The 12,295-nt window shown below is 47.2% G+C and overlaps 1 protein-coding gene across 1 annotated transcript in view; it reads left to right on the plus strand.

The window, feature by feature from the left end:
- The first annotated feature begins 853 nt into the window (after window positions 1-853).
- The window catches only part of LOC122380632 (AMP deaminase 2-like), a 39,742-nt gene continuing 28,300 nt past the window's right edge, over window positions 854-12,295 (plus strand). Inside the window, exons 1-2 of the mRNA XM_043363967.1 lie at window positions 854-988; window positions 4,562-4,692. Of these exons, the coding sequence (XP_043219902.1) occupies window positions 4,583-4,692 (110 nt within the window). The 5' untranslated portion in view covers window positions 854-988; window positions 4,562-4,582. The remainder of the gene's footprint in view (window positions 989-4,561; window positions 4,693-12,295) is intronic.

Below are 12,295 nucleotides of genomic sequence, written 5' to 3' on the forward strand. Positions count from 1 at the left end.
GCGCGAAACCTTTTTTTGGGTCGAAAATGGCAGAAATGACGTCACTCTGATGTCATTATCGGCCAACCTATCATAGGCTTTGGAAAAAAAATGTTTCGTCAGAATGTGCAAAAGCCATTCACGGGAGGGTACGGAAAGTTTGGTGACGATCGGCGCAGCGGTCCTGGATATACCTATATCGAAAAATCTAAAGGGGGGGGGGGGCAAAAAATGCCCTCCCCTCCCCCACCGCCTGGAAGGTTAAGGCTGTGCTCGAAATTGACCTGAAACTTTGTACTTTTTCGGACATCCCATGTAACGAATTATGAAATGTTCATATTTTTTTCAAGATTATCATGCCCGTGTTTGTGGTTCATGTAGCCGATGCAAGACTTCCCCAAGGTCACGGAACTAGAAGTAAATTTGTTATTATACCTACCTACCCATGAGGAAAAGATGATGGTAAGGTGCATGTTACAAAATAACGGTGAGAGGCGTCGCTATTGTTCCTCAAAAATTGTATCAAGGAGGTGTTCAAACACCCTCCCCCCAGGAGAGAAGGAGAGCGCGGGTTTGAGTGCAATGAGGCAGCGCCGGCGGCCTCCCCACTAAGTAGAGATGTCGGCAGGAGGCGAACATCATGCACCCCTGTGTATCACCACATAATCCCACCGAGCTTATGCAAACTACCCAGCTGTTACATAAGCATTACGCTCACAGGGGCCTTGTCACTCGTGTCGTGCTAGCCACCACAGCTGAAGAGGGGCGCGGCCGACATTTCGCACGAGCGCCGCCCGGCGACAATGACCCGACAGACCGACCGACCGACCGTCCGTCTGACCGACCGACCCGACCGTCTGGCTCCCGGGTCGGACGGCGTCGGGCTGGGGCGGGGCGGCGACCGGGGCGACTGCGGTGGCCCCGGCCCGGGCGGCCCGCCCGCTCAGTCGGCGTCAGACAGTAGAGGTGGTAGCGCGTGCCGGTCCGAGCTTCCACTGCGCAGTCGCCGGTAAGTATCGAGCGTCGACCGCCATCGGTGGGTCTCTGCTCTGATTCTGAGTCATGTGTGGGTCCGACAGAACATAGCGAGCAGTGCCTGTAGTCAGGCCGGGGGGTAGGCAATAGGCAGTTTGGCACAGCAGCGCCGCGGGGTAGGCGCGCTGGGTTTGCTCGGTAGCTGGGTGGGTCGGCGGGGCTACGGTCGGTGGCCGTCATTGGCATGCTGGGAATCTGCCAATCGGCGGTGGAGGGGCTTCCGTCCGCCCGTCCATGGTGACCTTGATGGGCGATGGACCGGAACGGACCGGAACTTTGAGGCTTGGTGCATCAGAACGGACCCCACCGGATCAGATAGGAGCAGACCGGAACTTTGAGGCTGGGCGAGTCAGAGTCTTGCTTCTAAGTGAACCGGATATCTTGAGGTCTTTGTCCTTTCGGGCGGCTTTTGTATATTCATCTTTCGTTACCAGCGTACTTAGTTACGATGATCCGTATATCGTTACGAGACATAGTTGCGAATTACGTAATTGAGCTTGCATTCTGGAAGGAAGATGAGGAAGTATAGTCTTCCGCAGACCAGCATGTTTTACATCATATATGAAAACGGCCGTTGTCGGAACGGATGCCTCCGACTGAGGAGTCTTCTTCAATTTCCTGTGCGGCTTTGATTGTCCGGATGTTATTCGAGCTCTGTTATTTATTCATTGAGTAATGTAGCTGGGTTTTGAAAAGCTATATTTGTCATTGGAGCCATGAGCGTTTGTTTATGGTGTTTTGTGCAACATATGTGCAATCTATATTACTATTTGAGGAGGGTGCGTCTGTCCGTTACCGAGGTCCCGACTTGGTGCTGCTTTGCGTGGACTACAGGCCAGACCGTTGCACCTAGCCCGGTGAAATTTGCACAACTTATAGATCAAGGATGCGCGACGTGCCTTTGAGGGGTCTCAGCTCGATCGGATTGATAGGGAGCGCGTGGCGCGTGCTCAAAAAGTGCAAATTCGCGTCATAGACTTTACATGTATAAATCGGCGTGCGAAATCGGGCGAAAACGGCTAATTTTGGCCGACACGGGTCCAGTTCCCGTGCAATATCTTGGTGACCAGGGGTCCGACCGGCACGTGGAAAACAGCATCGTGTACAGAATTGAACGGGCTATTGAATGGTGTGCAATGCAGAGGATAGCACGCGCCACGTGCACCGGAGAGAGCACTTTTATTTGAAAAATTGCGGTTTTTGAGGGATTTTGGAATTAATTTTATTTTTAGGCGACCGTTAAATGGAGCGAGTTGAATCAACCCCTATTTGCAAGAGAAAGGTACCGCCTCTCATATAAAAATTGTGAATAGCTAATTGATCGACGTCAAGGTGGTACAAATCGCTAGAGAAAATGGTGTTTGTCGATGATGTGCCACTTTATTAATTACACGGGTTTTGCTGCATAACCTGATACGTTTGGCAATTGAAAATGGCACCGTTGGAAAGAGCATTCAATTCTGTCCAAGATTCACTCTTCATGTTTGCATGATGAGCAACAGTATTCTTAAAAATGTAAATGTTCCAAACCATTACATTGTCATTTTTAGCGAAATTCAGCGATGGCCCTCAAAAGACTTCACGCCAGTTTTCGAATCATTCTTAAGTAGAACGCATGATAATCCGACACGGGCACCTCGATGCGATGTATCTTTTTGTATTATTACAAAATGCTTGGCCGTCAAAAAGCAATCGAACGAAATGGATACCAACCAAACCAACACAGACCAACCCAATACCCACGGGTCAAAAAATCCCCCCTTCGCGTTGCGGAGCACGCGGGTAACCCTAGTGTGCACTACTTAGATAACGTAATCTAAGTTAGGTTCGAAAAGATGCCGTCCATAGAACTAGATATCACAGACGGTTGCTTGATGGGTTAGATTCGGATGAACATGAGGCGGGCTTGTGGATAGTCATTAAACGAGCTATTTTTAAAGCTATTTTTGGGTCAGAGTTCAAAGCCCAAACGACATTTGATTTAACGTTTCTCAGTTAGTCCCGATCTCATGTACCTTTATAATGCTACCGATGTCCCCACAGCCACAGGTCATTCAAATTTCGGATGTGGTTTACCTTCTACAACACTTAAGATACATAAAAAAGGTGTTTGTGTTTCAGAAGGTGCAGTCCCTACATTGCCAAATCAATTGTCCATTGCCAAATATGCACCAACTCGGCCCTTCCCGTCGCAGTTTCAGCCCTGTTGTATCAATCCAAACTAATTGCAATGCATTTCTAGTCTAGACCCGCCCAGTCCGATTACTCCGATCCATCGAGTCCTAATGCGAGCACTCAGCTCAGACTAACCCCTCCTCCCCCCCCCCCCCTCCAGCTGACTAGGCTGTCTGGCACAGTTGCGGCGGCTCATGTCTGTTGCCATGCCCATACCGTTACGTTCGTAAGGCTTCAATGGTGTATGGTGTTCATCGTTCAATGGACGATGCTAACCAGCACACGCCAAAGACTTCGGATCAGGGTGTCCGACCTTACACAAATATATTGCATGAAGTCATGAACTCATAGGCACATGATCTCTGGACACGTCTGTAATAACACAGTCTATTATCGTCAAACTTCATTCCGGGAGGAAATTTCCAGTGAAGGTGGAGAGACATGCCATTGCGATCTTGCACTCCGATGGGGCATTCGTAAAAAAATGCTGGAAATGCAGCTTACTTGGGGAACAGTATTTGACGATTGCATGCAGGGTCATTGGACCAGCATAAAAAAAAACTGCTTCTCATTAGGTGATGAGGTCAAAGAACATCAAGAAATTTCATGTGAGTGCTTCTTCGCTGTGAGCAAGTTCGACGAATAAGATGAGAAAAGTGAACGTATTGACCCATGCAATGCACGCAGGTCTATGGTCCATGGTGTGCGAGGTGTATGTCCCAGAGGACATACACCTCGCCCAGAGGACATACATTTGTCTCAGAGGACCATCTATTATGTAAATGTACCCCGACTTGAGTTCAGAGTAGAAGCTGGATGGAAGTGTAACGTTCATCGCGTGTTTTGGTCGGGACAAACGAATATTTGATTGCCTGGCCGTGGCCATGTTCGGAAAGAACATGCAACATTTAACGTGAATCATTTCACTTTTCTGTTTGTCCGTTATTGCGCAGTTGTTTTACTTGTGTTTGCAAGGAAGCAACATTGACCCTTCTTGTTCAAAAGTGTTTGACCGAGGTCACGGCCGCCCGGCAGCGGGTTAATTTTATTCGACCGGGTTTGATTGTGTTGGCCGTGACGCCTGTTGGCTCCTTGTCGTCCCCTCGCTTGCAGAGTCGTCTCTCACCTCAGTCACTAGACCCCACAGTCGGCAGTGAGCGCGGCTCGTGCAGAGTGCACGCTGTACTTGCGACAATTCTAAAATATGACGCCTCAAAATTGGACGAAAATATTGCGCTTGCTGAAGAGGCGCGTGCACCGTGATTTTTCTCATAACACTGGGTCGTTCAGTGACCTAAGTGTGTGTGGTGCCGGCCCTGGCGCCTCGCTGGCTATCTGGGCGCCGTGCGGTGACCGGTCGGGGTTTTCACAGGGAGCAGACCGGCAGGTCACCATGTCCAGTTCACCGGTACCCAACGAGATATCGGCGCCCTACGAGGTGCCCCACTACCCGATCGAACAGATCGAGACGAAGCTAGCGCAGCAGAAACACATCAGCCAGAGGTGAGCAGGGAAGAGGGTAGAGGGACTGCAGGACTACCGAAGCGGAGTCTGCTGGACTGGAGGGGCGGGATGCTGACTGATAGGGGCGGGATGTTGGACTGGAGGGTAGGGGTCTGCTGGAGAGGCGGGGTCAGCTTGCTGGAGATGCGGGGTGCTGACTGGAACCCCGGGGTGCCATTGCCACCTCTCCAGCCCCGTCCCGCCTCCACTGATTATCTCCCGCCTCTACTGATGACCGTTGATCACCTTCCGTCTTCCTCCATCAGTTAATCACCGCCCCAGCCCGTCCCCCGTCGGCCCCATTCCCTCCGTTATTCCCACACATCCGCCCATTAGTCCGTCTGTCGGATGTGTCACTATAATGCATGTATGTACAGATGAGGCCATGTCAGCCGATCGGTACTGGCGGTCTGTCAGCTGATGACCGTCCCGAAGCTCCGTCAGCTGATTCGGATGCTGACAGCCTGTCAGCTGATGCAGGGGCGGTGACGGCGGCCTTCCTCGAGCCGCATCGATCGACCGGCGCTCGGCGTCTGCAGGGGGGGGGGGGGTAGCCGGGGGGGATGACCCTGGCCACGCCGCCTGAGGCGCTGAACAGTGAACGGCGGTTCGCTGAAACCGGAGGCCCTGATGACCCGCTAGCTACGGTTTAGCTCAGCTTCGGTTTCTAACATAACATAACATATATTGATTGCAACAACAGGCCACTGGTGCCCAACATGGCTGCAACATACGATACATCAAAACAAGAACACTAGCGTCATGGTAAGAACGTCATGACATGACTTCATCTCCTTTCACATCAGTATCATTCACAGGTACACATTTCAGATCATATGCACAACGGACACCATATCATTTCAATTTTATCTAATCGTCAATTGTGTCAAAAATGGTACCACGCTCTATGAAGTACAGGTCAATAGAATGTTTAAACTCGTTAAGTGAATTACTTGCAATGACCCAGGATGGCAAATTATTCCACAAGTCAATAACTCTGTGTGTAAAAAATGATTGCCGTAGTGCTGTTCTCGCTGACTTTTTAACTAATTTACAATTATGACCTCTAGTTTGATTCGAATTAATTGTAAACATATTTGTGAAGTTTAATTTATCTAGTCCAGCGTATATCTTAAAAAGTTCAATTAAATCGCCTCTAATTCTGCGATAATGCAGAGAAAACATATTTAACGAAATCAGTCTTTCTTTATAACTCTTTTTCTCTAAGCCAACTATCATCTTAGTTGCTCTTCTTTGGATTCTTTCTAACGATCTTTCATCTTTTTTGAATGAAGAGTAACACGCTTGCCTGCAATATTCCAAATGTGGTCGTATGAATGCACAGTAAAGCCTTTTCATTACATCTTTGCTTTTGTAACTAACATTTCTTTGTATTGCCCCCAACATTTTCAGAGCTTTCTTTCGTGCTTCCATGCAATGGTGACTAAATTTTAAATCGTCCGTTATCAAAACACCCAAATCTTTTTCCTCATGGACGACTTGTAAGATATTTCCATTTAGATTATACGTGTAGCATTCTTTCGCCCCTAAGTTGAGAACTTTGCACTTATTAATGTTAAACTCCATCTGCCATTCTTCCGTCCACTTGGAAAGGGCATTTAAATCTGCTTGGAGCAGTGCCTTGTCATCAGCTGATTTGATTACTTTTGCAAGTTTAATGTCATCAGCAAATTTCCACAGTTTGCTTGTAAGATTACAATCTATCTGGTTTATAAAAATAATAAACAATAAAGGAGCAAGAACTGTGCCTTGTGGAACGCCACTTTTAACTTCAACCCAAGCAGCTTGTTGACCATTTAGCACCACTCTTTGTCTTCGACCCAGCAACCAAGTCTCTATCCATCGAAGGATAGAACCACCCAACCCATGATTTTCGAGCGAAACTAACAGTCTTCTATGCGGAACTTTATCAAAGGCTTTACAAAAATCTAAATATATGACAGATATATTATTGCCTTTATCTAAATGATCTGTAGCAAACTCAAGGAACTCTATTAAATTTGTTAAGCATGAGCGTCCAGTCCTAAATCCATGCTGAGAAGGCAACAATAAGTCTTCTTGCTCTAAGTAAATTACAATGTGGTGTTTAATTATTTTCTCCAATACTTTACACACTATAGAAGTTAAACTTACTGGCCTATAGTTACCTATTCTTGTTTTATCCCCTCCTTTAAATATTGGTACTACATTTGCACACTTCCAGTCGTTAGGGATGACCCCAACCTTTAAAGAGTGTTCAAATATAATTTGTAGTGGCAGTGCTAGTTCTTTTGCTGCTTCTTTAATAATTCTGGCATGAATATTATCAGGTCCACATGCCTTATTTTCTTTGACAGTAAGCAATTGTTTTAACACGTCATCGACGTTTAGAGTAATGGTGTCCAATTTTCCGTGTGCATTTCCATTACTTTTTATCTTTGGAATGTTTATGAGATGTTCGTCCGTGAATACCGATGAAAATTTCTCATTGAAAGCCTTGGCTTTCAGAACATCATCACGGTACACTTCTCCATTATTTTCAATTGTCCCGATTCGCGGATCATTTCTGTTAAATTTATAAAAACTGAAGAACTTTTTTAGGTCTCCTTTACATTCTTCTGCCAATCTTATCTCCGCCGCTCGCTTAGCTTTCCTAATAACTCTCTTAAATCTCTTTCGAGCTGCAAAGTAGCTACTCTTATTGTTAGCCTGTAACAGAAGCCTGTTAACAGAAGCCTATAGTGTGTTAGCCTGTTTCTGTAACAGAAGAGGCCTGTACACATTCAGCTGCTGTGCTGTTGTCAGCCGAGAATCACTCACACTATTGGCTGAAAAATTGATGACGTTATGTTGCACATGCAACATGACGTCACCTCTCTGCTGCCGGCAGCATGGGCTGACGGGCTGTGCTGCTACGAGAAAGCAAGTGCAGAGATGCCGAGCCGTCAGCAAAAGCCATAAATGACGCATTTAGACACTGGTAGTGGCGCATGAAAGCAAATCACGTGCCAGATTTTTATTGAGCACTGCAGATAAATGAAATTTGGACACCATGTTGGCGCTATTCACATATATTTGGTTTCATAATTAATTGTCGATACAAGAAAAATACTTATTACTTTCGCACATTGTCAGTAAATATTTTGATAATATATCTAACTGCTTAAGTATTGTATTAATAAAGAACATGAAGATGAGACGAAATATTTGTTTACAACGCCATATTTGTAAACAGTCAGCCAGTGCTGACATTTCTCATCAGCCAAATGTATACAGTTCCGTCAGCCAGAAGCGGTGGGCGGAGCCTATTTCAGCTGACAACAGCACAACAGCTGAATGTGTACAGGCCTAAGATCCAGCATTGAACTGGTGAATGATGCCCTCGGGCACACCAGCTGTAGGCACCAATTCTGCTGCCGGAAGACTATAGGTCTGCCAGTGTCTGTTACATAACCACTGATGACGGGCTTCAACGTTTTACTTAGGCTCAACCTGTAAATTGCTGGACAGAGATGCTTAGGAATACAGATGCTTAGGAATACCAGACCGCTCGCGCTGCGAGTTGTGAGAAAGCCGGAAAGTCAGCTCCAGATGCCTAAGGCATCTGGAGCTAAGGCATCTAAGGCATCTGGAGCTGGAGTCCAAACCGTCTAATCATGTTTGATCTGATTGTGATTATTTTGGCTTGGCGTCTCATCCCTCTCGTGAGAACCACTAATCCCAATGAGTAGCACAGTTGGCCAACCGATATATTTTGGTTTTCCGTGCCTCCCATCCCATCAGCTTCTCTGGAGTTGCGTGACCAGCTCATCAGGCCTCGCGATGACCAGGCATCGAACATCAATGGTTGCCAGCACGAGAAGTCCAATGTGACCAGAAACTGGACGACTGCGTGCTCTGTGATCTGTGCGTGCTCTGTGATCTGTGCGCGCTCTGTGATCCGAGCTCCGTGCCCAGTCGGCTCTGAGCGTGCTCCCTGCTCCGTGCTCTGTGTGTGTTCTGTGATCTGTGCTCGGTAATGTGTTCGGTGCTCTGTGCCCGGTCGACTCTGGACGTCGGAGCGTGCTCAGCTCAGCCGATGAGCGACGGCTCACCGCTCGTGGATGGATTGGCGCCGGCGCTGTTCGATTAGGCTGGACCGACGAACTTTGCACCGACAGAACTAATGACGTCATCATGCCAATAACAGCAGTCGCCAACGATGTGGCGCTGCGGAAGGTGGCGCAACAGTGACGCTTGGTGAAATGGTGAGCTGCCTACCAGCTGAATACAGAGAATGGAAAACTATTGTGAACATCGTATGACACTGATGTCCGAATAGATGTGTTTCCAAATTCGCAAGGCAAACGTAATTATGGCATGTTAATGATGCATAAATTGGTACTCAACGCCTCTGACCAGAACACGTTATAAAAGCCATTTTGCCATTATGTGCTCTAAGGTCACTAGTTGTTCATTAACTTCATTAACTTTTTGAAGGTGGGAGGATCCCTTTAAATCCAATTGATAGGCACGCGTTGTTTTCAGGTGCCTATATATTTAGTTTCCTGCACCAAGTGCCGGGAGTGAATCACGGCCCTCGTCCCCTTCCGTCAGCTAGAGCGTTTAGCGCTACATGGCCTTGTTTCATGATCTGAATATTTGTGCAACGTACTTATTCCGTGAGAATGGCCTTCAATGGCTGATGCAATAAGTGAGCGAGCTATGTCGTCAGCTCTGGGGTGACGTCATCGATTGTGTTCTGTGGTTGACTGTACCGTTGTTAACGTCCCCTTGGTCAGAACGACGGAAAATGTTCCGTTCATTCTCAGTGCCGCTTTCCACGCAGAAAGATGTACGACTTTTTGAGTAGACCTTTCTCGTTGGCTTGTAACCCCGTAGATGTCGGTTTGTGCACGCCCACGAAGAACAACAGTGGTATGACAGCCGAACAGCACGGGACAGAAAGGTCAGATTCGTTCTTTCATAAGCATTCTCTCTTTTTACTGTGATTTATGTTTTTGAGTGATCATTTGATCAATCACTTTACCTACTATGCATTTTCTACAGTTGCCATTTGTTGAAATGTGGACGATATTGTAGGTTCAAGGAGGCAAATAAAAGGTCAGAAACCATTTGGCGTTGTACCTACTCATGGCAGTCCATGGGCGAAAATTCACCAATATGCCGATGTTGGACAATATTACATTTTTGTTGGACGGAGAATTATTTGGAGCGCTTTATCGCTACACCTTATTGCAAAATGTAGGTACGCAAATTTTAAGCATCAACATTGTAACTAATGGTATGGATAGAAGATACTTTTTAAAGACCTTATAACTGATGGTCTCGTCTAGCACCTAGTCTCGATTTCTATTTCATTCTGCCTGCCAGCTCTTAACTCATTATTTTACGCCTTACGTGGATGTGATAAGGGCAGTGTTCAGAGGAAATGGGAATTCATCGGATGATTGACGATGATTTTGCTACGATATAATGAACGTTGGTAACTTTAGTGGAACGGTGGCAAACACGAGTGTTATTAAGGCGTAATCATGTAATTACATAACTGTAATTATTGGTCCTACGTGATTGATCGAGTATCTAAGTGCTCATCAACTCTGAACGTGACAGACGAGAAAAGGGTGAACTGATGCCGTTGTCATGGCTTCATACCATGCATCACGTGGTCGATAAAGACAGACACATATTGTTTGGCTCATCACGTCCGTTTAGATGATATCGGTCAGTTAATATGTCAGCTGTGAGATGATCTTGTACGAGTATGTTACATAACTTGCATGAAACAAGTTCATCAATCGTAGCTGTGCCCTGGCACAAGTGACTAATAAGCGTGGCAGGGGCGACAGAGTCCATGTCCACGGGGCTTTGTAAAACATCTTAAATCGTCTTAGGCTAGTTACATACATAATAAGTAAAACTCTCTGTCTCTGTAAGCATTAAACCATATCGGTGGGGCCAATATGGTCATGGACTGCTCCCATTTCTTTTCAACGGCCCTTTCCCTCCATGCATGAGATATCTGGACACAGGGAAGTGGGATAAATCCCTGAGCCCCGGTCCGACTATCGGGGCAGTTCCGGGACTACAGGGACGAAGCGACCTGTTTGCCATGAGCTGGCTCGGGAAACGGCCAGCCTTGAACCGGTTACCGACCCGTCCGGGCCGAGCCACACGTGCCTGTCGGTGGCCCTTCGCGGCCGCGGCCAGGCCGGTGAGCTGCGGGACAGCCTATCCGGCAGGCGGCCGCCGCGTTCGGGGCGGCCTCGTTCGTCGTCTCCTGTCGCCCGCAGAAAATCAGGCATTGTGGGTGGGCCCGGTACCCTTGAATTGTAGTTCATTATTTTAGTTTCATTGGTCTTGTAAATTAACTGTCTTCATGAGTTTGTCATTAGAGATCAGACAATATATTTCATATGACTAATTTACCTGTGTCAGCAAATGTCGTCGGATTATGATCAAATTTGATGGAGATCATCTGAATCGTTCGCCGGCGGTCTTTGTCGCCAGCGTGACGCGCGAGAGTGTCTGATGAGACGTAATTTACGAAGTGACCTGATAAAATCCACCTTCTTACATCGCAGGGACGTGATAGGCTCCCCGTGTGACGGTGACACGTGAGTGACTGACCCGGCCCGCAGGCGATAGCGATGACCGTTCGGGCACTGAGCTGTGCATGCTCTCGGAACAAACGCACGTCGTTGGTTGCCGCATCGGATGTCCTAGAAGGCATCGTTAGGTTTATAGACGTCCTAAATTGCACTCATCGTTACCTCCGTGGGCTGAAGCGTGGCCTCTAGTCAGTCACCTCCATCTTTTAGTTCATTTGTCCAATTTCCCTCCATCTACTCACCCGTTCCCTCTCTCCATCCCCTCTCCTCCGTGCAATCTCCGCCCCTCCCCGCACCGCGTCCCACTCGTTGCACTCAGCGTTATTCGTCTCTCCCCCTAGGGGTGGCCGCCGTGGCCCCACTGGAATGTCTGCGCCCGAGGGCCGGCATAGCTCGGCGCCAGCGCTTCTGGTGCGCTGTTTCCGAACAGTGTTGCATCACGGTGGGTTCACTGAATTGCCTCGGAGCCCACTCATTCCGTTCGTTGCATCTACTAGGAATGCTGCATCTCCCCGTATTTGAACGTTGCCGGTTGCACTGGGAGTAGGCATTTCATTGCTAGCAATGGCAGTCAGCATCATCATAGCTTTAGTTATCGTATTTATGTCACTCGCGTCACGCTATATGTACTGTGTACTATTGTACCACATTCGCACCGTCGTGAGTCTTTGCTAGCCCTTCAAGTGTTGTCCCTTCAAGGGACAACACGCGTCCGTCCAACTATATATTCAGGGTTGAAAGAAATGACACGTTTCCGGACATTGCTGCCAACTCTTGGCGAATCTCGCCGGATTATCGGATGTCCGTCGATAAGTGTTAATAATAATAATAACATTTAAATGATAACATTTTTAATAAATGATAACATTTTTGGTAGTTTTTATGCATCATTTTGATTCCTCACTCTCAGACTATGTTAATTCAATATAATTTTTACTTCACTTTGCACTCTGAATATTGATTTAATGTTCACTTTTATGCATTCTTCTTTC

Source organism: Amphibalanus amphitrite, unplaced genomic scaffold (genome assembly GCF_019059575.1).
Source record: "Amphibalanus amphitrite isolate SeventyFive unplaced genomic scaffold, NRLGWU_Aamphi_draft 000102F_arrow, whole genome shotgun sequence".
NCBI classification, from domain to species: Eukaryota; Metazoa; Arthropoda; class Thecostraca; order Balanomorpha; family Balanidae; genus Amphibalanus; species Amphibalanus amphitrite.